General features: G+C 43.3%; 1 protein-coding gene across 1 annotated transcript in view; it reads right to left on the bottom strand.

Moving 5' to 3' along the window:
- The window catches only part of scfd2 (sec1 family domain containing 2), a 109,123-nt gene that overhangs the window by 26,450 nt on the left and 56,234 nt on the right, over positions 1-26,439 (bottom strand). The window contains exon 6 of the mRNA XM_079999107.1: positions 23,006-23,258. Within this exon, the coding sequence (XP_079855233.1) occupies positions 23,006-23,258 (253 nt within the window). The remainder of the gene's footprint in view (positions 1-23,005; positions 23,259-26,439) is intronic.

A 26,439-nucleotide genomic window follows, 5' to 3' on the forward strand; every position in this document is an offset into this window, starting at 1 on the left:
AATGTGTTCTCACTCTACTGCATCGCTTGGCAGTGGCTGACTGGATTGACCCAGATATCCAAGATATCTCAGAATGCATTTCCACAACAAGTATCCCCAGATTAAAAGTTCATTCAAAGTACTTGGAGTACTTGGTATTGACTAATGTCCCTGGTCCAAGGAGCCTCTGTGGTCAAGCGGCTGCAGTAGGACTCAGTAAGTATTAAAGTAGGGAGACTCTGCCTCCTGGTGAAAACGACGGTTACTGCTGAGACTTTAAAAAACAAGTTAAAAAAAGAATAGATTTTTTCCAGCTTGTTTTCAGATAAAATCTAAAGTATGAAAACAAGTCTAGTATGTTCAAAAATGTGTTTCCATGTACACACAGACCTTACTGGTCCTAACGGAATGATTAAACAATAATGTCTCATATACTTTGTTTTACTGCCACCTGCTGGTAATCTGTGTTACTGCATGCTGCTCTGCCGTTCCAAATGTGGAAAACCTGGAAAACTTCCCCAAAGTCCTACAAATATGAATCTAGGAGCTGAAACTGTCTCTTTTACCATAACACCATGAGTTATTGTTTAATCAGGAGGTGAAACTTTTACATATAAAAAATAACAAGGTTTTGATTTTAGAAATCCAAGCATTATAATTTAAAGATGATCAATTATAGGTAAATATAGGTTTACATCTACAGTGATAAGGACCTATGTCTTCAATGGCATACAGATACTCTGTTGTATGCCCAGCATGCTGACACAGTTTAAACAAAAAAAAAAGAAGAAGAAAAAAAGAGAATAATGATGTCATATTTGTTTCTTATTATTTTTCAACCTGTGCTGTCAGCATGCTGGGCATACAACACAGAGTATTTTTATGCCATTGCATCCAGGACAGAGTTAGTCGGCAAGTGGAGTTCAAGTTCTCAACCTGCAATGCAACTCATTATTCATTCTTAAATCATCAAGAACTGCTGCAATAGCTCTGTCCTGTGGACGACCTGTAGAATGACAAGAGCACAGTTTTTGGTTATGGAGAACCACCACCAACCCCCCTCTTTGGAGAACTATTTATCATGTTTGGGTGTATAAACAACTGATCACTACTCCAAGAGGGGGAGAATCACCACGGGTGAGACAAATAAACATAGAAACAAACAACAATTATACAAAAACATAAACATTGGACGACAACATGTATTGAAAAACTATGAATTAGGTCCAGGAAAACTAGAACTACAACTGGTCACGTGGCCTCTTCCTGTCATAATTATGGCAGTAAATGAGGGAGGAAAGGAGAGGAATGCAACCAGGAGGGTGCTGGGGTGCACTCGAAGCTGGTGTGTGCGTGTGTGTGTGTGTGTGTGCGATGGGACCACCTATTTGTGTGTGTGTGTGTGTGTGTGTGTGTGTGTGTGTGTGTGTGTGTGTGTGTGTGTGTGTGTGTGTGTGTGTGTGTGTGTGTGTGCGTGTGTGTGTGCATGCGCGCGTGTGTATAAGGTGTCCACAGGTGAGTACATGATTATGTACTATGTCAGTATTATGTCGCGCCGCCTCCAAGCAGTGGAAAGGGCCCCGAAGGCCCCCTGAGCTCCGCAGCCTTGTTGAAACCCTACGGCTGCAGGAAAGCCCCAAGCACCTTGCCCTGCGGCCACAGAAGACCCCTGGGCCCCCGGGTGGCCGTGGAGTAACCCCCACGCCCGGCCCCGAGGGGCATAACCCAGTCCCAGGGAGCAGGAGGTGACCCCGCACCCTAGGGGTGCACACATACAGCCCACCTCCAGGTGCAGGCACAAGACGTAGCTGCAGGCACAGAACCCGGGCCTCGGGCGCCAGGCACGGATCGCAGGCCCGGATCCCGGCCCCACGCCGACAGACCGAAACCCCGCCCGAATGGCGAGCTGGCGGGACTCCCATGCCCACCCACGCCGCGCGTAAGGGCGAGGCCCGCCCCACCGCAGCCGACCAGACACCCCAATCGGTGTGAGCGGCGAGTGCCCATCCATGTAGCAGAGTGTGCTCAGTGCGGGGCACCTGGATGTTAGCTTTATACGATATACTATACCAGTATACTAGTTGTATAAAGCAGTAGAACATGGTCTTGAGTCAGTGAAGCTGTGGAGACGTGAGGTCAGAGGGCGTGAAGCTTCCTCCCAGCGGAGCCATGGCACCTGGGTTCATCGTTACTAGAAAGTGTGGGTGTGTGTGTCTGGTTCCAACAAACATGAAGGAACAACACATGCACACACACACACACAGAGACAAACACACACACACACACACACACACACACACACACACACACACAGGGTGGATCTCTTCCCAGTTCAATGAATAATCACTGTCGTGGTCTCAGGATCTCTGGGAGTCGAGCAGAACTCCGAGGCAGCTGCGCGCACACACACACACACACACACACACACACACAGGAAGTAAAGTGTTATTTACGACACTCGGATGCTCTGCTGCTCTACGGTTTCACGGCTCAAACCCCTAGTGTTTACCTCTTCCCACTCTCTCTCTCTCTCTCTCTCTTTCTTTCTCTTCCCCCCACAGGACTCTAAATCGGCCGCAGTCCACAGCAACATCACCCCTATTCACCCATCCACCCAGCCACCCATCCACCCACCCATCTAACTGTCTATCTACCGTATCTCTGTATCCATCCATTCATCCATCCTCCATGATTTTCTTTCGGTATTATCCTCCTCTTGTTCTTTGAGCAGAGTTCAGGTGTTTTAAAAAGTCAGCGTATGGACAACACGAGTTGTGCACTCTGGAAGTCAGTGCACGAGCCTGGAAGTGCGTGTGTGTTTCTGGGCTCCCCGTCTAGCTGCTGGGGATTCTGGGGGCGCACTGTTATTTTGATAGTCGCTGTGTCCTGGAGCTGCGGCTGAGTTTGTTTTCCAACGAGGAACATCTGCAGACCGATGCCAGGTTCAGCAGGACGAGGAAACAGAGCATGGAAATATAGAAACACAGAAGTATAGTAATAAAGAAACACAGAAGTATAGAAACACAGACATATAGAAAGACAGAAATATAGAAACACAGAAATATAGAAACACAGAAATATAGAAACAGAATTATAGAAACACAAACATATAGAAACAGAGGAAAATAGAAACGTAGAAAAACAGAAATATAGAAATATAGAAACACAGAAATAGGGAAAAAACAGAAATAGGGAAAAACACAGGAATATAGAGATATATAGAAACACGGAAATATAATAACACAGAAATATAGAAACACAGAAATATAGAAATATCAAAACACAGAAATATAGAAAAACAGAAACACAGAAATATAGAAATATAGAAACACAGAAATATAGAAACACAGAAATATAGAAATATAGAAACACAGAAATAGGGAAAAAACAGGAATAGGGAAAAACACAGGAATATAGAGATATATAGAAACACGGAAATATAATAACACAGAAATATAGAAACACAGAAATATAGAAATATCAAAACACAGAAATATAGAAAAACAGAAACACAGAAATATAGAAATATAGAAACACAGAAATATAGAAATATAGAAACACAGAAATAGGGAAAACACAGGAATATAGAAACACAGAAATATAGAAACACAGAAATATAGAAAAACAGAAACACAGAAATATAAAAATATAGAAACACAGAAATATAGAAACATAGAAATATAGTAAAACAGAAACAGAAATATAGAAACACAGAAATATAAAAATATAGAAACACAGAAATATAGAAATATAGAAACACAGAAATATAGAAACACAGAAATACACGCTCTGTGCAAAAAATAAACCTGAACAGGTAAATCAGGAAGCAAACAGACAGACAGATATATAGATGGATGGAATAGGGAAATTGAACGGCAACTCAACTCAAATCAAAACAGGCAAGAAGAAAAAGAAGAAGAAAAAGAAAATTTGAGAGTTTGTTTTAACGACTTGACCTGAGAACGATGAGAAGTTCAAAGGAAGCAGAGGAATGTGACCATGGAGAGTAGGGTGCTCCGGGGCCCTCAGGGGCCATCCAGTGTCCTCAGAAAAAAAAACCATGTTACAGGCTCTATAAATCTATAAACAAAACATCTCACACCTTTTCCGTTTATTTCAGTAACAAAGTTGTGTTTTAAGATTCCAGCATCTGATCGCATTGGATCGATTGATATTTGACCGGCGGTATCAGTTCAAACCACACAAAGAAATGCATCTTGGGAAGGGAGGCCTCTGTACACAGGCAGGACAGAGTGGACCCTTTCTGAAGTTTCTCTCTCAATGTTGTGCTTAGCACAACCCCTAGGGGGCAGTAGTACACTGCTGAACATTCACACACCTAAATAAACACATACACACTGACACACAGACACGCACCTAAATAAACAGACACATACACACACACGCACCTAAATAAACACACAGACACACACAGACACACACACACACACACACACGCACGCACGCTGCCACGACAGAGCTGCTTTCTCTCATTCTGCAGATAAGTGACTTTTTTCCCCCCCTTTTTTCCGCCGTTCTGTTTCTCCTCCAGATGGACGAGAGCAAAACAAAACCACTTTCTCTCCTTTTCTCTCTCCCTACACAGAAACGCCACAAGTTTTGGTCGAGAGAGAGGGGGAAAGAGGGAGAGAGAGAGAGAGAAAGGAAACAGATGAGAAGCAAAACAAGGTCCTCTTTTTGTTCGTTTTTGTTCTTTTACTGTTTCAGGAACAAACCAGAGAAACACTGTGAACATGAAAGGTTTCTGACGAGCTGAGGTTTCAGTTTCAGAGAACTGGATTTTAGTTCCATTTGTTTGGATTAAGCTCAAAACTAAATTAAATGTACTTCACTTTTATTTAACACACACACACACACACACACACACACACACACACGCACACACACACACACACACTCACAGGCGGTAAAAAAAGACGGGGACAAGGTCTTTCTAATGAAGGAGAGAAGAAAAGGATTCTTTAAATGTTCGAGTGTAATAAGAAACTGATCGCAGAGTCGTCCATTTCATATTTAGATTGAATGAGTGAATCTAAATATGAAAGACTTGACAGTTAAATGTTCTTAAAGACGCTGTTGGTGAAGAAAAAAGGAAAACTTCAAAAGCCAAACAGCGCTGCTTCATGCTCCACATGAAGGAATCGCATTACAACGTTCAACACAAGCGTGAAGCCGAAGCCCTGACGTGTGGAGTTTCTTTACAATAGAAACAAAGTGACTGTCCAGTTTTACTGACGCCGCGTCTGATGCTGTTGGTTTTACCATCTTGAGCATTTTAGACGTTCCCGTCAAAAACGGAGAGAACCCTGTCTCCTCTGTGGTGACACTGTACCTACACTGTTAACAACACTGCACAGACACTGTAACAACACCGTGCTGACACCGTGACAACACCATCACTACACTTTAGCGACACTGTGCTAACACTGCGCTAATAATGTACTTATACTATAACAACGTTGTACTAACATTGTACTAACGCCGTGTCTGGCTCAACAGAACAAAAGACAGTTGACTGACAGCTCTGAACCACAGAAGTCCAGAGCTCAACAATAAGAGCTTCACGACTGGGAAATAAAAAAAACAGAACCAATATAAAAAACAAGTCAACAAGTCAAAATCATTATGCAACATTTGATCACGAAACCCTTTCTCGACATTTTCCCACTTTGCGTTGCTGCTCTACAAAGCATGTCAAGTATTCAAGCAGATCAGTCTGTTTGACTTATTCACTGGTTAGAATAGATCTACAAATATGTGAACACACGCATACTTTACTTTCCCCCCACATAATAAGTGTAGAATCAGAGCTTCAAAACAAGGTATCACATTGTGGGAATCAAGAAAATATTTTGGAAGCTATGACCTAAAGATTATGGTTTTGGAAAGAGAAGTTCTGAGAAATCAGCCTATAAAGTTTTAGAAGCATTTCCAGACCTTTTCAGAACAAAATACACATTTAGAAACACAATTATTGCTTTAAATGGTGACATTTGGATAGTGCTGTACTCCTTCAATGACTAAATGTTGAATGTGTTTTCATGAAATAATATTTGAATCATTCAATTATAAAAAATATTGGAAAATGAAAAATTCAAGTTAATCCTTGAAGCATTTTTTTTTTCCCCATTCTAAGTTCATGTTGACTATACAAGCATGACCCCTCTATACTCAGTAACTTCTAAACATTCCAAACATTTCCTTGGTTGTTTGATGACAATGATAGTTTTAAGAAAGTGGCCCATTCCAGATCCCACACGATAACCAATCAACCGGGGACAGCAATTCCCAGAATGTCAATGGCAGGGTCCTCCCAGCCATTTGCATTTTGGGATTTGCTGTTTTCTGGGAGCACCCCACACCGCTGACTCCCGCTGCCAGTTCCGCAATATGACTAAGAGCGTCCGCCACCCACTTCTCATAATCCACAACAACACCGAGGTTATGCTTTTCCGGAGAAGTGACATTTATTGCTTCTGGTGTTTATTTGTTGTTGTTTCTTTAAAACGTTCTTTCCAGAAGTGACGTCAGCGTCGGCGCAAGATTATTATATATATTTTTGAAATCACACAAAGAACACGCAGTGTAGTGATTCACGAGTCTGTACACTTTATAACCTAGTTTTATGAAATCGTTTCACATTCTGACTTCACATCACTGGGATATCGATGGGTGATCTTGATCTGCATGTTTGTATTAAAGGGAACTGTAAGATCACCGTGTGTTCAACAACTTGTTGGTGAGTAACTAGACTAATGATGGAGCACGGAGCCTCAACTTTTTAATATTTATCTAATATTTAGAAATCAAACTCAGTTTTGAAAATACCTTGAGAGATAGAAAACAACTTGAGGAACATAAATCAGCTATAATCACAGTTTGAACCAAAAAAGGAATTTTGCACAGCAAAAAGCACAGCGCCGCGAAATGCGCCGGGTTGGGACGTGGCGGGTCACATCGAAATAATTTGTAAATATCGTAAATACTTTTTCTTTGCATGGAATGTCGTTTTAGTTTGTTTGGTTTTGACTTGATTTACTGTATGTGCTGTATCTGATGCAGCATCTGTTCATTAGAGGAGTCTCCATCTATTGTCTGATGTAGATGTTCACAACTAGAAAACGAAAGTTCAGTTCCGTCACAACAAATGGTGAATGTTGGTTTCATAACGTCAGATTTCAGTTGGAGAAAGTGGAGGCGTGAATCGTCCCGGTTGACGGGGTGAAGGACCAGTTTGGCTCCGGGCCGCAGCAGCAGAGCGTGATAACGTGCACGGCGGCCCGGACCAGCACCCCGCCCCCCCGGAGGCCTCGCCCTCACCCGGAAACTGGCTAACGAGCGGCCGTAGGAGGGGCGGCTCCCCGTGGCCGCGCTCCCGGCCGCGCTCGTCACTGAGCCGAAAAATGCGTGGTTCAAGACTGTTGTCGGCAATGGAGAAGCGGCGTTTTCACTCGTGGAGGCGAAACACGATGGAACTCGTCCAGTAGACGCCGAGGACCAGTCATCCACAGTTCAGCTGTTTACGAGGTCAAGAGCCCAAATGGGAAGTTTCAATATTCCACCAAACTGACTTGTTTCCTCCGTCGTCCTGATGTTTGAAGGGTGAAGGTAAAACCTCTGCAGATAAAGAGTCAAGGTGGTCGCCTCCCATAATATTTCTGCTGCTTCCCAAGGGAAAAACCAACCAGACTGGAAACCAAATATTAGAGAGAGAGAGAGAGAGAGGAAGCTGATGTATCTAAGAGTAAAAGAAAAAGCAAATCAGCAAAATTTAAGACTACATTTAATTAAAGCTTTTAAAGACGACGCTGGAGCCTTAAAACATCAGGCAAGCAGGTCCAATTCTTCTTTTCTCTTTCAACTTCAACAAAATGGCTGCATGAAGGCCCATATTGCAACCGTGGCTGGTTCAAAATCCCAAATACACGTCACTTGTATCGGCGAAGCTAAAAACACTGATTGGTCGAGCAGGGAAGGCAGCGCTGGACCGACACCAACACGGAGCCAAAGCAAGGAACCAAGCCGTTGTGGTTTGGTAAATACAACGCTGCCTCCCTGAGCGCTCCGTCGCAATTATTCGCAGGTCAGAAATTCTAAACGCAACGCGAGCTGCAGTATCAAGCGTCACAGCGGGTGGGCGCTATAGCAAGCAACGACAGGGAGCGGTTGCAGCCTCGAAAATATTTGACATCCCTGAGGGTTATTGTTTAATTTTCAAATCAATTGTGTCCCTTATATTATAAAGAACAACGTCTGCTGCTCGTCATAGAGCTGATTTTGACGACTCCCTGGCGGAACGTGTTTGTTTGCAAACATTTATTTTCAGAAACTCTCCGCCTCCCCTCGCCCCTTCCGTCTGGATATTCTTTTGTTTTCCTCCGGAACGATAAGTACCAGACGTCACATTCCTCAACCGTCGACATGTTTGATTGTGATTGTTGCCATCTTCCTTCGAAGAACTAGATCGGCGTTGTCCTCTACTGCCCCCCGAAGGAAGCTGGGTGTATGACCTCTGTTTAGAACCTGACGTTTGGTTTGTACGACCACGCTGTGGCTTCGCAGGGCGGAGGCGCTGGCGTTAGCATTAGCATCAGCGCTCAGGTCCTTGCGTGAGGTTTGTTTTGGTCCCCGTGCAAAACTCCTGGACTTAAACAGAACCAGAAAAAAACAAGAACAAACCGTTTTCAGATCATATTTCCCACGATGAAATGAAATGGTTGTTTTGCTCTTGTTGCACAAAGCCTAATGGCACGTATTTCATGTGAAATGACAGTTTTATAAGAGGAATAGAAACAGTCTGTTCCCATTAAATCACCTCGAGCAAACAGAGGGATGTTGTTTCAGAGGGGGAGGAAGGATGGAAAAAAAGAGAAGAAAGAAGGAACGAAAGAAAGGGAGAGAAAGGCTTGTTTATCGGGGGAGAAAACACAAGTTTGAATTGTTCAATAGACACACACACACACACACACACACACTAAAGAGAAGATCAAAGGTTAATCACGTCTTTTCATCAGTTGGAACAACCTTCCCACTATCTATCCTCCCATTTAATGGATGGTGTGTGTGTGTGTGTGTGTGTGTGTGTGTGTGTGTGTGTGTGTGTGTGTGTGTGTGTGTGTGTACATGCTGACGTCTGGAAAAGGAAGAGCGAGAATGAGTCTGTGTAGATTGAGAGAGTGTGTGCGTGTGTGTGTGGGTGTGTGTGTGTGTGTGTGTGTGTTTGCTTTCTGTTTGTGTGTGTGTTTAAGTGTGATGAGACAGAGACTGATATCACCAGTCAGTTCAGATAGTCTGATAAACCATTACTGCAGAGAGACAGTTAGGTGTGTAGATTTCATCTGATAGTGGTACCTCGACCTACGACTGCATCTACTTACGACTAATCCAACATACGAGAAGCGATAGTCGCGAAAATTTGTATTGACTTGCGACCGACTGCTCCAAGATACGACCGTGGAAATTTGCAGTTGGCGTGTCGGCGGCCAGTGAGCAGTCAGTCAGCAGTCAGTCAGCAGTCAGTCAGCAGTCAGTCAGCGGGCGACCTACATGGTGTGTGCACGTAGTTTGTGGCTTATCCATATTTTTTTTTTCATATTTACTGTGTTTGTGCTGTGTATTTTGTTTATGATCACCATGATTTCATAATTTATATGGGAAAAATTGCTTCGACATACGACTGTTTTAACATACGACCGTTCTTATAGAACGAATTACAGTCGTAAGTCAAGGTACCACTGAACTTTGAAAGTCGAATAAACCATTGAGCCCTGAAGAATGAGTGATAGGCTAATACCTGACGCACGCACGCACGCACGCACGCACGCACGCACGCACGCACGCACGCACACACACACAGTAAAAATGAAGTAGAACAAGACGCCTGCTCTTTAAAGTGGAATGACTTGTGACTTTGTGACTTCAGCAGAGAGACGGAGTGAAGAAGTGCATCATGGGAAACAAACAGGTATGGGGTGGTTGTGTGTGTGTGTGTGTGTGTGTGTGTGTGTGTGTGTGTTCATACAGGCGTCCCACAGACTCCACAGGAAGTCACTATCACAGGAAGTCTTTATCACAGGAAGTGACATCACATCCTCCTAATCACACTGAACATGCTGAGACCCAGCACAACATGTGCACACACCTCCACTGCTCCATCTGTCCACCCCTCCATTTGTCCACCCATCCATTCCCCTATTTTCTGCTGTCCCCTTTTTGCTGCTGGAATGATGTAAGTTTTCCCCGTTGTAGGACTAATAAAGATTTATCTCATCTTATCTTATCCTTCCCTCATCCCTTCTGGATAACAGAGTGGATGGAGCTGTGCCTCCATTTGGCTCTGCACCCGCTGGTTATGAACACATAGAAATACCACTACTACACAGTGCACAGTGCTTTAAACAGTAAAGCACAGTGCACAGTAACACTTGTAGAAAGTACTACCTGTACACAGTACAGGTAGTACTGTTACTTACAGAGGAGATCGGCGCACAGGCTCGAGAGCAGCCAAACAGAGGAATGCCATTCCTCCTGCGCCCGAGAGGACTAGTATTATCCTCCATTAAGGCTCCTCAGAAATATATATATATAATTGTGGCCTGCGTGCTACATATCGCAATGGACAATAAAACTCAAGCCATGTTGGCACACCACGGCCAGAAAGACTCCCTCCCTGAACCCTTAACTGTGAGTAGAAACTCCCACATACCTGTACACAGTACTACCTGTACAAAGTACTACCCTTACACAATACTACCTGTACAAATTACTCCCTTTTCAAAGTACTCCCTTTACACAGCACTACCTGTACACAGTGCTACCTGTACAAAGTACTCCCTTTACACAGTACTACCTGTACACGGTAATACCTGTACAAAGTACTCCCTTTTCAAAGTACTCCCTTTACACAGCACTACCTGTACACAATACTGTACTCATCACAAGTCCATTATAGGATTTCATACTACATAGATTATAATAATAATACAAACACTGTCTGCAGGCAGGCGCACACACACACACACACACACACACACACACACACACACACACACACACACACACACACACACACACACACACACACACACACACACACACACACACACACACACGTCGTGTAAACAGTCAGACACGGTGGCCTGCTTGGTTTAGACACTCCTAGATTAAGTACAAAGTGTGTGTGTGTGTGTGTGTGTGTGTGTGTGTGTGTGTGTGTGTGTGTGTGTGTGTGTGTGTGTGTGTGTGTGTGTGGTGTGTGAGGGGGGGGTCATAGACACAGACACAGAAGGAACACAGCTGTCAGCATCAAAGAGAGACCTGACCGTGTGTGTGTGTAAGTCAATGTGGACGAATGAAGGTTTTACAGGGCCCTTGCTTATGGGCCCTCGCTCCCATGGCTGTCACTGAGACAGCTTTCTCTAACGGTCAAGGGCCGCTTGTTCACAGGGCCCTCGCTTAAAGGACCTTCTCTTACGGGGCCCTCATTGACGGGGCCCTCGCTGACGGAACCCTCACACACCCTGGCTTACGGGACTCTTGCACAGAGAGCCCTCACTCCCGAGGCCCTCACTTACAGGGGCCTTCACTCATGGGTACCCTACTCACGGGCCTTCACAGGATGTAATTAATGTCTGTGTGTGTGGGCCCTACTACAGCAGGGGCCCCTGCTGGTATTAAACATGTTATTTAGGAATACGTAGATAGGTTTTAAAAAGTCCTTAAATGGTTTTATTGAGAGAACCAGTGCCAGAAAAATGAAAAGAGAAGAGAAGTGGAATAACAGACACTCCTCCTCTCTTACCCCTTCAGTCTGTGTCTGGTCAGTCTAAGAGGTCAGCCAAAGGAGAGAGAGAGAGAGAGGGCGCTCTATGAGCAGAGGGACTAATTAAAATAATACACTTCGCATAATTTAAACGTCAGATAATTTCGACGGACAGGAGAGCACACACACACACACACACACACACACACACACACACACACACACACACACACACACACACACACACACACACACACACACACACACACACACACACACACACACACACACACAGCCTTATAAATTGACAAAAACAGACACGTTGTGGACTAACTCAGTTCCTGTTCGTGTGTGTGTGTGGCCAGATAAAACTAGATTAGACTGTGTTAGAGATGGAGGAACAGACATTCCTCCAGGATGCAAGAGAAAAAAAATAAATAAATATATATATACATATATAATTTACATTTAGTCATTTAGCAGACGCTTTTATCCAAAGCGACTTACAAGGGAGAATAACATTCAGCTACATTGCGACAGAGATTAGTGTAACAGTAATATAATATTGTATTTGGAGAACAAAGTTGAAATGTCATTAAAGTTTAAGAATCAAAGCGTCAATTGACAACTTTTGTGCTCTTACTTATCATTATGAAGTTAATGTTGGTTGCACAGTGTAATGGCTATAGAATAATGACACCATTGGCGTTTAGATTGGTTCCCTATAAGCCTCAATATCACTATGCATACACACCGCCACTGGGTACGAACTCCCAGAAAAATGATAGATTTAGGGAAGATTCAGTCTGGAAGTGCGTCAGCCAATGCACAACCAACAGCGGAAATGGCCGACGGCAGAGCAATCTTGCCGCTCCCCTGTTTACATGCATTTGTTTACAGATCAGTCTTGCCTGTTTCAATATGGCGGCGACGTCGACGTATCGCAACAACAAGCCGAAGCAGTTAATGCTACCTCTATGTGTATATATATGTCAATGATTGCACAATCAAAATAAATACAATTTTAAATTGTGACAATTCCAATTGACCTCTTCAGTGAACATGCTTCTTTCTTCTCTTATTTCCAAATGGGGTTGATCTATCCACAGAGTGCTCTGCGAAAAACGTAAAGCGATCTGGTTGTCTTTGTGATAGTGGCGCAAACAATAATACCACTTGGGGGAAGTTGAAAAGTTGTCTCTTGTGCCTTTGAGACAACAGCTTGAAAGAAAGCCAAAGTACGACAGAAATACTTATCATATAAATATGAATATCCTTAAATGCTAATGGAACACCTCCTCTAAAAACCCTTGTGTGCGTGGGGACCCTCACATTATTTCCCTTCGCGTAATTTCCCTAGAATGAGATGTTCCAGGGAGCTGGAGACATCATCTCCGTCCAGATCTTCCATCATCACCTCAAAGTGTCATGGCCGCCGTCCAGAGGCTCTGAGACGCGTCCCACTGCAGACAGATTAGAGCTGTTAGTCTGCGCGCCTCTGAGATAATAACAACACTAATAACATGAATTTGTTTGGATTTTGTTTGGATTTTGAATTTAATTTATTTTGTATGTGTGTGTATAGCTTTTTTCTTCTTTGCTGTGATTACTGAATGCAAGGATAATACGTAATACTAAATTGTGTAAAATTGTCTTCTTGATAGTGGTTCTTAACATGGGGTCCAGGGACCCCCAGGGGTCCTTCCAGAGGGGTCCCCAGCAAAATGATTAATAGTTCAACTAACACTGTTATTTCAGACGTCAGCAGCGTTGGAGAATGCCCAGAAACAACTGCTTGGATCCTAGGTTCACTGTTATCTCCCGGACTAGAGTAGAGACACTAAATCAGATCGAACAATAAAAATATTGATCAGATTGGATCTAGAGAGTGAATTTGATCAGATGTGGTCCGCATCTTGATTAGGATCAAACTAAGGGCGCTTGCTGGGAAAAAGGTTCAGAACCACAGTTCTACAGAAAGGGACAAAACAGGGGGAGCAGAAAAGAGGAGGAGAAAACGCTTGTTTCTCTGCTGTAGGATGGGGGTATGGAGGGTGGAGGTCGGGTGGAGGGGCGTTCCCCCTCGCCTGGCTCGGTCTGTGATTAACTCCAGACCTCCTGACAGGAAGCGACCCGGCTGCAGCGGCGGGAGAACTCCCATCTGGCGTGGCGCGAGGAACACGGCGCGCCCTAGAGAACCCAAAACCAGGTCCAGTTCCAGATCCGGGTCCAAACAATAGTCGAAAACAACCGACCAGCACTAGAACCCAGAACCAGGTTCAACCAGCACTAGTCCAGAACATAGCCAGAACCAATTCCAAAATCAGGGGCAACTTGAACTAGAACCCAGAACCAGGTTCAAGCAGTGCTGGGGCTCTCTATATAACCCTGTTATGCACGTTTTCTGTTTTTTAATTTTCTTTCATTCAATTAGTAAACGGAAGAAATAAACAAGTCTACAATAGAAACACAGTTTTTTCTGATTTTGTTTGGAGAAGTTGCGCAGCAGAGATCGCTCTGATCACGCAACGCGTGATCAGAGCGAAAAAAAAAAGAATTATTAGGATGGTTAAAAATATGGGAGATTTACAGACAGATGAATATTTTAACTGGGGGGACAGCGTGAGCCAAGGGTAAAATACAGGAGAATCTCAGGAAAATGTTAAGGTTGACACGTATGCCTCAAAAACGGCAAAAGAAACACACCGTTTAATTAATTAATTAATTTTTAAATACGTCAGTTTTCCTCGTCTGCAGTTTTGTCACCGACAGTTGGTATTAATTCCTCTATCTTTTGAAAGATTTGTGCTTGTCTCTGCAGCCAACTGAGAACTTCCCATGATTAGCTCTTAGCTTGGATGCTAGCGGGTCCGGTCGCACTCCAGCCGTGGGTGGAGTTAATCAGATGGAGGGCGGATATAATTACGACTGAAGTGACGTTTATTACTGAAATTATGTAAATGATGGCAGCAAAGCTGAACAGCTCGTTTTAGGACATGTTTTCTGAACTGACAGCTCACAAAAAACTGACTGAGTTGTCTTATAACAGGTCCCCTAAGATCTGTAAATGAGGCTGTGAAAGGCTAAGAGGCAATGAGAGGGCTAGAGGCTATGAAATGGGTATGAGGCATGTACACTATAATTGGAATACACATAATATAGATCTATGTGTGTGTATGTACATACATGTGTATTACACATATCTACTTTACACGGGAGGTAGCTGTTTGTAGATAGATACTTCATTGATCCCCAGAGGGGATCACAGCAGCTAAAATCAAAATGGCCAGTAATAATAATAAAGTAATAGTACAAATAGAAAAAAGATAATGACAATATGCAATAAACCTGAGGATTACTGAATATAGAATAATGATTAAATATAGAAGCCACATTCCTTTTGAGCCACATTTCCTTTAAATGGTCCGACCTGCTGACGATCTGATCCAGGACACAGTTTACTGGGATCTCTGCATCCACGAATACGCTGCGCTCCACAGTGTTTTCACTTTAATTGAAAATATGATGGGAACAATGATAAAATGGAAATGAAATTTGAACTTGAGAAAAGTAAATATAAGTTATTGTGTTGACTGAGTAAACCGCATCTTTAGAAGAAATTAGTAGAATACTGTACTTAGCGGGAATGTTATTAAGTCAAATAATGCATTCCCTACCTTTAAATTGAGTAATAATAGTAATAATAATAATAATAATAACAATCAACAATAATAATAATATTTAATCAGTTTTTATCACAAAGTCTGGATCTATACTTACACAAGGAGATTTTACTGATGTATATCACGTGTTTTATCCTATGACTTGAGGTGTTCCCAAAAATATACGTTATCTTCACGTCTTGTTTTGTTGGGGGGGGGGGGGGGGGGGGCTAGCTGACGACAGGCCATCATTTATCTCCGCCTTCAGTCTGAAACGTAAACAGATTCCTTCCTTCCTCATCCACAGATAAAACACATAAATACAGCACCCACCCAACCCACACACACACACACACACGCACACACACGCAAGCATGCACGCACACACACACACGCGCACACGCACACGCGCACGCACGCACGCACTTCATTTATTACACTCATACACTGATGGATATTGCTGTGGAGCTTTATCACATTTCACCATTCCAACATTCCTGTACTTACTGAAGTAGATTCAGTTTCCAAGACTTTGGACTCCAGTACTACACATTTCAGATAAAATATCTGTACTTTTGAATCTTTATACACGTATGACTGAGCGTGCGCCTCGTCCTGCTCTCAGAATGTAAATCCTCTCACTTTAAACAGCGACAGCAAAACCGGTGCAGATGTTTCGGGCTCCGCAATGAGAAGACCACGGTGGTGTGTCTGTTCACAAAATCCCCGTTGCGGGTTACACGTATCCCGTTGGGGGTCTCCCCGTGTGTAATGCCCCTGCTGGACCATTTCCATTATTTTCAAATCCCAATGTTTAACTTGACAGGTATATATACCCTGATCGCGCAGGGTGCGGATCGGCACCACCGCCTTTATTTTCCGCGCAGTTACCACCAGGTCTCTACAGACGGTAACAGAGTCAATCCAACTGCGCAAGGTTATCAGCGTCGGCATTTGTGAATTGGACGCGATTTGCAACAAGGCTGATTTGCATAGAAAGGGGCCAATTTTGCACCAAATGTACGAATGATGCCTACTTTAAATACATGAAAATAGCACCGGCACAACGAGACGCATTTCACCGTTTGCGGACGCTTTGTGACACTTGCTTTTCCTTGGCGGCCGCAACGTCCGCGCGACGCTTTTGTGAATTCGCCCCTCAGTCTGCAGTCCAGCAGCCTCCTCCGGTGTGTGTTGTGTATTAAGGTGTATTTCTAAGTGTGTTGAGTATTTAGGTACAGACGTAGACAAATTTGTTGGTCCTTACAGCTCACTGAAACAATGCTTCATTCCTCCTGAAAAGTGTTGAAATTAAAAGCAATTTTCTCATGTTACCTGCATGCCTGCATGTACCTGCATATCTTTGGTATGTCATAAAGTAAAGCAAAAAAACTGTGAAAAGAGATTAATTATTGTGAAAGTGATCAATTATATTCTAAAATGGCCTGGACAGATTTGTTGGTACCCCTTAGAAAAGATGATAAAATATTGGATTATTGTGATATTTCAAACTAACTGTTTTCTTTAATTGGTATCACACGTCTTCAATCTTATAATCAGTCATTCAGCCTTTTTAAATGAAGAAAAGTAGTCACTCTGCTGTTTGGTATCACCGTGTGCACCACACTGAACATGGACCAGAGAAAGCAAAAGAGAGAGTTGTCTGAGGAGATCAGAAAGAAAATTACAGACAATCATGTTGAATGCTTGATGTTCACGTGACTACAGTTGCAAATATTAATAAGAAGTTTAAGGTCCATGGGACTGTACCCAACCTCCCTGGACGCGGCTGCAAGAGGAAAATCGACCCCAGATTGAACAGAAGGATAGCGTGAATGGTAGAAAAAGAGCCAAGGACAACTCCCAAAGAGGTACAAGCTGAACTCCAAGATCAAGGTACACCAGTGTCTGATCTTACCATCCGTCACTTTTTGAGTGACAGTGGGCTCCATGGAAGAAGACCCAGGAGGACTCCACTTTTGAATGAAAAACATAAAATAACCCAACTGGAATTAGCTAAAATGCATATTGACAAGCCACAATGCTTCTGGGAGAATGTCCTTTGGACAGATGAGTCAAAACTGGAGCTTTTTGGCAAGTCACATCAGCTCTATGCTCACAGATGAAAAAATGAAGCTTTCAAAGAAAAGAACACCATAACTACTGTGAAACATGGAGGAGGCTCGGTTATGTTTTTGGGCTGCTGTGTTGCATCTGGCACAGAGTGCCTTGAATCTGTGCAGGGCACAATGAAATCTCAAGACTATCAAGGCATTCTGGAGCGAAACATACTGCCCAGTGTCAGAAAGCTCTGTCTCAGTCGCAGGTCATGGGTCCTCCAACAGGATAATGACCCAAAACACACAGCTAAAAGCACCCAAGAATGCATAAGAATAAAACATTGGGCTATTCTGAAGTGGCCTTCTATGACTCCTGATCTGAATCCTATCGAACATCTATGGAAAGAGCTGAAACATGAACACCTGAACACCATGAACACCTTCCAAACCTGAGACAGCGGGAGCAGTTTGCTCAGGAAGAGTGGGCCAAACTACCTGTTGACAGGTGCAGAAGTCTCATTGAGAGCAACAGAAATCGTTTCATTGCAGTGACTGCCTCTAAAGGTTGTGCAACAAAATATAAGGTTATGGGTCCCATCATTTTTGTCCATGCCATTTTCATTTGTTTTATTATGTAAAATATTCTGTTGAATCAAAAATCAAAAGCAAAGTCTGATTTCTATTATCTATGGAATAAACAATGATGGATGGCAATTACTTTTGTGACTTTCAAGTTATTTCAGAACAAATTGTGGGTTCTTCTTCTCTCGTCGAAGGGTACCAACAAATTTGTCCACGTCTGTATATGTTGTGTATTTCTCAGTGTGTTAGGGGGATGGTAGCTCAGGAGGTAGAGCTGGTCGTCTAGTAATCTAAAGGTCGCTGGTTCGATCCCAGGCTCCTCCTGCTAGCATGCTGTAGTGTCCTTGAGCAAGAAACTTAACCCCTAATTGCTCCTGATGGCTGCGTCCGTCGGTGTTTGAATAATTGTAAGTCGCTTTGGATAAAAGCGTCTGCTAAATGACTAAATGTAAATGAATGTAAATGTATTCCTCAATGTGTTGTGTATTTAAGTGTATTCCTCAGTGTGTTGTGTATTTCTCAGTGTGCATGGGGGTGCGTGGGGGCGTGCTTTACTGATATTTTCATCCTTCTACCAGCGATTCCCATGGGAGCTGCTTACGACTCTTTTATAACGTGCGTTTCCTGCCGTAAATACACTGTGCAGGGATCCTCCACTGGGCGCTCACACTCTCCTTCAAGCTAACAGAGGTGTGAGCTACAGGTCGATACAGACCCACCACATCTGCTCCTTCCTGGACCTTCTAGAAGCTTCACTGGATGGATGGTTTCGGGTTTAATCCCAAGTGTCCTATAACTCCTCACCTATAACCTCTGTGTTGTGCTACTTCTTCCAGGAGATTTTGATATGTTGCAGTATTTAGCTCGAGAAAGTGACAAATGGCCGCTTCGTATTTTGGGGTTTTTCTATGGACTTCCACATCTCCGGCCACCAAATGTTCCACTATTTAGTGATGCAAGACTAGCGAACGATTCGCTCATAACAAAAAAATATTTTTAATGACGCGGGAGGTTGGAGGCACTCCACCAACAGAGTTGTTCTTTCACAACTCGGTAACTGCAGCCAGTCACACTGAGAGCCCCCAGTTGCGAGTGGAGCGTGCACCACAAACAGAGGCATCTGGTATCCGCGAGTTACACGTGTGCATCAAGCCCTGCATCTTCTGAATCTTCTTCTCACAAAAAGAAAATAATGAGGATTAAATATGTGGGGAAAAAGTGCGAAGGCAGTTGGCATCATATTGAATGTGATGGATTTACACTATGCCGTCTTCCGAAATGAACAATTTAATGATTCTTGTGAGAATTCCATTCAAAACTCAGAGCTGATGAGTCAACCGAACGAAGAATTGAACAAATCTTTTTACGCATTCGCAAAGAGCCGAATCTCCAAAAAGAGACAAAGCTTTCATCACTAACGCTCTTGTTAAAACCGTACTAGGCAAAAAGTGACCTGAATTCAAGACATGTGAAGATCTTTTCAAGGACCTGCAGATACACTGTACATGACAAACCATGTCCCTAGTTTCAGTTTGGAGATGAACGGAGGGGAACAACAACTAAGACTAACATTTACATTTAAGTAGCAACCGGTTGAGTTCATTTATTTAATTATATGTTTGGTATGGATCTTAATTTTGTGCTGGGGATATTTTCCAGTGTGTGTTTGTGTGTGTGCGTGTGTGGCCCTGCAGTCAGGATGTGATGAGTGTGTGTTAATTGAAGCCTGAGGTTCAATGTCATTGTGTTCATCTGATGCGGCAACGCCACTGGCCTGCTTCAGGTCCTTACTGTGCACGTATTGTGTGTGTGTGTGTGTTTGTGTGTGTGTGTGTGTGTGTGTGCGTGCGTGCGCCTGTGTGTGTCTGTAGCAGCAGAAGTGCAGACATTCTACCAATTAAAAATAATTGAGACAAATTTCACAAGCACAGAGCCAGAGGGAAAATATTCCTAGTCAGGCACAATCGCTAAACTTACTGCCCAACTTCCTCACGAGAGGGGGAGGGGGTAGGGGGTTTCCTTTACCGTCCTACGGCCTCCTTGCGTTGCCAAGCTAAACAGCAGCGTTGGGGAGGTTTGATACCTCCCCTCCTATCCCCAAGGACGGAAAAAAAACGAGATGAGAAAAAGAGAGAGAGAGAATGAGAGAAAGAGAGAGAGAGCGAGAGAGAGAGAGAGAGAGAGAGAGAGAGAGAGAGTTTCTCCCTCATTTTAAATCTTGCACCAAATTCAAGTGAAATCTGAATCAAGATCAGGACACACACAATTTCTTATTGTAACTGTACTTTTGTATATTACTCTGTCATATTTATTGATATTGTTTCAGCAGAGTTATATGTTTGTTATTGAGTTTTATTAGATTCAGCCATCAGGTATTTCTCACAGTAATCTAAATATAAACAAGACATTTTTTGTAACTTTGCCACTTCTAAAAGTCTTTAGAAAATCCTGTGGTGTAACCCTCTCTGTCTGTCTGTCTCTCTCTGTTCCTCTCTCCATCAGCGTGATCTCTGCCACAACAAAGCAGGGGATTAGAATAACCGCTTTGAGCTATTTACAACATCACACACACACACACACACACACACGCACGATTTCAGAGAAGTTGATCAAATTAAGTATTCCGCTCGTCCACTAGGAGTCACAAATGTTCATTTTTATGTTCGTTTAATTGTATTTATTAATTAATTTATTTATTATTCTGCAGCAATATTATTATTTATTTATATTTAAATGACTTACTTAATTATTTGAAACACTGGTCAAAAACACTTATTTTTATTTAAGATAGAATTTTATAATAAGTTAAGTTAGATTCAACTAATTGGAGGAGCCGGGTAGTGTATTTCAGTTATAAATTTTTATTCTTTTGCATGCCAGATGGTATATATATATATATATATATATATATATATATATATATATATATTTTATCCATTTATGTGTCAAAAAATTAGAACCCTAAAAATACTTAGGTTTTAATATAATACTAGTGGTTTACTATCAGCCTACGCTCAGTCTATCGGACGTAACAAGTACAGCGTTGGTAGAAGTACTCATAGTTAAGTGGAAGAATAAGTAGTGTGTGCGTGCATGCACTGTAGGCCAGAAACAGAGCATTTGCCTAAAAGTAACAACACTGTTGCCATGGTGACCAGCTTCCATTCAAACTCATTAATTAGTCAAAATGTCACCATGCACTCGCACACACACTCACACACACAGTAACAGTATTATACAGGGATATGCAAATAAAAATATAAATCCAGATAAAAAATATATATATATATATATATTACTGTAATTAGATGTAAAAAGTCTCTGAAACCGAACTTGAAAATCTTCCGTTTACTGACGATTTAGTTACTTACAGTACTCTGTAACCTCCAGCTCCATGAATGGAGGAAAGCAGAGATAACACAGATTTTTATTCCAGGGTGAGTTAAAGACTAAAAGTAGTAAAAGTATGAAAGACACTCTTTGTGAATCAGTCGCAGAGCTCTGAAACCCAGCCCCCCGCTGGCTTGCTGTTCGCTATTAACTGAAAGTTTACTAATATCACACATGTCGCATGTCAAAATTCCACCAAATTAGATGCTGCACGCCCTTTGGACCCCAGCAATACACCCGCCAAGTGTGAAGTAGATCAGATGAACGGTTGTCGAGATAATCGAAGGACATACATAGATAGAGGCAGACATACATACAGAGATTCCTCCCTTTATAGTTAGATTGTAAAATATTTTTACTGGTGAGAAACCTGGTACAGTGTTGTTCTCTATATTAAAGCTAATTGTGAACAAATATCTTCTTATGCAATACATAGAAATAAGGTAATATAAAATGTATGTATGTATGTATGTATATATGTACGTAATATGTATTTATGTATGTTATATGTATATATGTTTGTAATATGTACTGTATATACACATCTATATATATATAGAGAGAGAGAGATATTTAAATATATATACATACATACAGTGTACACGGTATACCAGGATTTTTCCCTGGGGATTAATCAAGTGGTTTTTTTTAATCTTATTTTATCTTTATGTATGAATCTATAAGTCAGCGTGAAGGATAAATGTCAAAAGGTCATTTAACAGATGGATGACGTCACTGTCAGATGTGAGGAAAGGGATAAAGAGCCACCCTCCCCAACACACACACATTTTTTCCATTGTTGTTGGTTAGAAAGTACATAACTCTTCATGCATGAATGTGTGTGTGCATGCTGCATTATGGGGACCAGCAGAGAGATGAGGTGTGGGGTCCTCATTGGGACAAGCAGACAAGGAAGATAAACAGCACTCTCTCTTCTCACTCACTCTCTCTCTCTTTCTAGGAAGAAGTCTGGGCTACAAAGGGAGCTGTCCTTATAGTGAACAGCTGTCTCAAACCTGGTGAACAAATCAACGGATCCCTGCGTACCTAGTTATCTCTGAAGAGAGATGTCTGTACTCTCACTGACCCGTGACTTGTCTCTGGTTCTGTTGTTTTTTTTGGTTCCTTCGTAATCAAGTTTCTGCTGCTGTGACATGACTTACTGAAAATGGAGGAACCTTAAAAGTCTCTCTCTCTCTCTCTCTCTCTCTCTCTCTCTCTCTCTCTCTCTCTTCTCTCTCTCATGAAAAGAGATTAAAATCAGAAATCTATCACAATACAGCATTATTAATCCCAGACACCATCACTCCCACATCTACAGATCATTTGCTGCGTTGGAATATAATACATTTTCTTTGGCTTCAAAAAACTGCAACACGATACCAAAGGTGGGTACTCAGTACCTTCAGAAACAAATGCTATTGAGTCATCTGTGGATATTTCTGTAATATTTCTCGAGTTGGAAACAGAACGTGACGAAACCATGAAATATCGCTGGCCCATCGTACTAAATTCACAATTGGAATCCGATGTTGCTCGTCTCGACTCACCAGTGAGTTTCTGGAGCATGGGGCTGAGTTCCGTCTCACTCGTGATGAGCAGCGTGAGCGCCCCGATCAGGTCCCTCTCCACCTTCTCCAGTTCCTCCGCCTCCTCCTCTGGTACGCCCCCCTGCCGGAGGGAGTAGAGGTAGACCAGCAGGAGGAGCAGCTCCTCGGGACCGCACTCCACCTCCTCACGCTGGGGCTTCACAAGGAGCAGCAGCTGCCGCAGGACAGACGGGAAGTCTGAGTCCCCGAGAGCCTGGAGGTCAGAGGAGAAGAGGCCTTTCAATGCATTTTTAGTCCAATTCAAGATCAGTTATGGATAAGACACAATACCAATACAATTATTTCATGTGTGGATACTTAGATGATTGTTGCATGTGAAGAAGAAAAACATTCCCATTGCAAAAAGTCAGCCGAATCTGGACCATTCCAAAATTGATGGAAATCAGTTGAATAGATGGAGAACAGTTCGATGAAAAACAGACTGCTAGATCTATTAGTACACCATGGGTGCCCCCCAGCGCCATCTGTTGTACTGGAATGGTATGGTTTAGTGCTACTTTTAGTGGCGAACGCAGAGTGAGTGCTAGTCCTATTCGTAGTGAGCGCAGGACTAGAAATCCATTGTGGACTACGGCTGGCGCAGATGCGGTGCTCTCAGAATGCTGGTTTTGATAGTGACTCCTTAAAATGTTTCCAAAAAGCGAAGTGCTACAACTGTGCTGGCCACAGACACAAAGAGAGTCGTATTCCGTCAAACCTGGATGTGTTAAATCTGTTTAATGTTGTGCTGTAGTGGAATTTCCCTTTAAGTCACAAGGTAGCAGTAACAAGTGTTTCATGACACGTCTTCATAGCAACGTTACTTGGATGTTCCCTTAAAGTGTGTGTGTGTGTTGGACGGAGATTCATGTGCGCGTGCTAGCACGCACGCACGCACGCACGCACGCACGCACGCACGCACGCACGCACGCACGCACGCACGCACGCACGCACGCACGCACGCACGCACGCACGCACACGCACACACACGCACACACACACACACACACACACACACACACACACACACACACACACACAGCGTTCAGGCTGTCTGAGCAGCTCTCAATGGGCTCTCCTGATAATAGGACAAGCTGATAGTACTACACCGTCCATGTGGTGTAGATCAGGTTTTACAGAACTCTGGCCGATCTCACAGCCGCAGTGAGCTCATCGTCCTATAAAACAAGGGCGTGGAGCTGATCCTCTCAGTGCCGTATGAATGGGATGGCAAACGACGAGATAGGCGTGAGAGGGACGGACCAGGAGATTACCGATTTAAAGCTGTTTTAAAGACTTCATGTGAAATAGAATAAAATCATACAGAGCTATGAAAACACACTTTGCACATTTTGCCAACACCTACAATCCTAATGTAAGTTCTGTGAACGACAACACCCTGAAATGTAAGTAGTCAATGATGTTCTCCCTGATACTACAAACACCAACAATCTTCTCCCCATTGAGCCCTTTTTCCCCTGCGCCAAACCCTTTAAAGTGCTCTGAAGGACAGCTTCTAAAAGTGTTTCAGGTCCACCCTTTAAAAACAGACTGCTTTTAGGAGCAGTGTCCACGGCCTGCACGCCACTATTACTGCAGGAATAACAGGAAAATTGAAATTAAAGAAGGGAGAAGTGACAGAAGTAAGATGGAGCAAGAGAAGAGAAAGCAACAACAGGTCGCAGTGTGTTAGTGTCAGCGCTAGCTACAGATGGATTTCCTTTTAATGGGGGATTTGTGTGTTAGGCGCTGAGCTTTCCACTCACTAGGACAAACAGGCGTTTGGTGTTTCGGTACTGGTCTCCCAGCTCGGATGGGGGGATGGGGGGGTGGCGATCGGGGGGAGGGGGGCTGTGGACCCAGTGACAGGCCCACTGGGGCAGATCTGGTGTTGGACTCTGCAGAACCCTTCACTGGGCCAAAGATGCAACACAATCAACCCTTTGGGTCTGAACTCAGTATGTGGTGGGCCAAAGCCACACACAAGTGGCTGACTTTCTGATTGGCTGGCTTAGTTGCTAACTGACTGGCCAGCTGGTTGACTGACCGACTGTCTTTGGCTGGCTGACTTTCGGACTAACTGACTCAGTTGCTGAACGACTGACTGGCTGACTAATGTACTGATTTTCTGATTGGCTGGCTGCCTGACTGACTAGCACAATAGTGGCTTCCGCAAATAGGAAACAATTCTCTTATATATTTATATTTTATTTTTTTCACAACTTCAACCAAACTGACCTCTGAATCAAATGCAAATTGCATTTCTGAATCCTAACTGTTGTATCTAGATCATTGTCCGTGTCTCATGTGTTGGCCTGAAAAAAAAAGCCTGGGAGGACTGAAGGTGAGCATTATCTTACAATCGAACCGGCAACCTTCGGATCACTAGACGACTCGCTCAACCTCCTGGGGGCTACTGCCCCTATTATCTTTAGAAGTATGACTTATGATATGTGCGTTCTACTTGGAAGAGCGATGGAAATGTGTTTCGTGCCATTAAAAAAAAATGAACTAAAGGCAGAAGACATTTTATTCTGTATTGTTGTGTAAAGTATTCTGTTTATTGAATTTGTACCTAATAGTAGTGATGGTATTGAGTCAGTCGGAAATGAGCGACAGAGTCCAGGCTGAAAGTTCACCATCACTGACTTAATGATATTTACCGGTAATACGGTGTAACAAGGTGTAGATCTGCGTTAACAACTCAGATGTGATGATAACATCATCACAGCGCAAGTTGTTGCTATGGCAGCAGCGGATGCAGCTGTATTCCAAAAGGCGCCAGACCTCAGATCACCCTCATCCGCTCGGTTTTGCAAGGTATCATGCGTATCTCTACGCCGTCCCTCCCAGCTGGACTGGACTCCGGGTCCAGAGAGGTCTCCACCCAAGCAGCCGCCCGGGGACCATTCAAACAAACACACACCATCCCAGCGTACATTTTTCTCCTTAAACGTTGTGAAATCAAATATGTCTCCAAGCTGCACGTATTCCATCTGCCAAATAATGTTTGGCGTCCTTCCCCTGCTCTCTGGTTCTGAGTCAGCGGAGGAAGACAAAAGGAATCGAAGTGGGGTTTTTTTTTCTTACTGTACAGCAGAACCAGAAACCAACTACACGATGCCGGAGGACTCAAAACAGCGCACATCCATTGGAAAACAATACGGAGCCTCTCCTTTTGTTCGTTTCGAAAGGAGAGGCTGTGTCGTTCAAATGATGGTGAGACTCAGGTTTATTGCCACCGTGTATTTCTGGCAGAGGGCTTTTCGAGTGGGTCAGTGGAACCGACAGGAGGCGGAGCTGAAAGGGGAGCTCGGGGCTCGGGGTTGGACTCGGGGGCCCACATCATTTGTCATGAGGCGACTGTGCAGGGCTTTCACTCAGACCTAACCCTT

This window comes from Zeus faber (genome assembly GCF_960531495.2).
Source record: "Zeus faber genome assembly, chromosome: 1".
In the NCBI taxonomy this organism is placed as follows: Eukaryota; Metazoa; Chordata; class Actinopteri; order Zeiformes; family Zeidae; genus Zeus; species Zeus faber.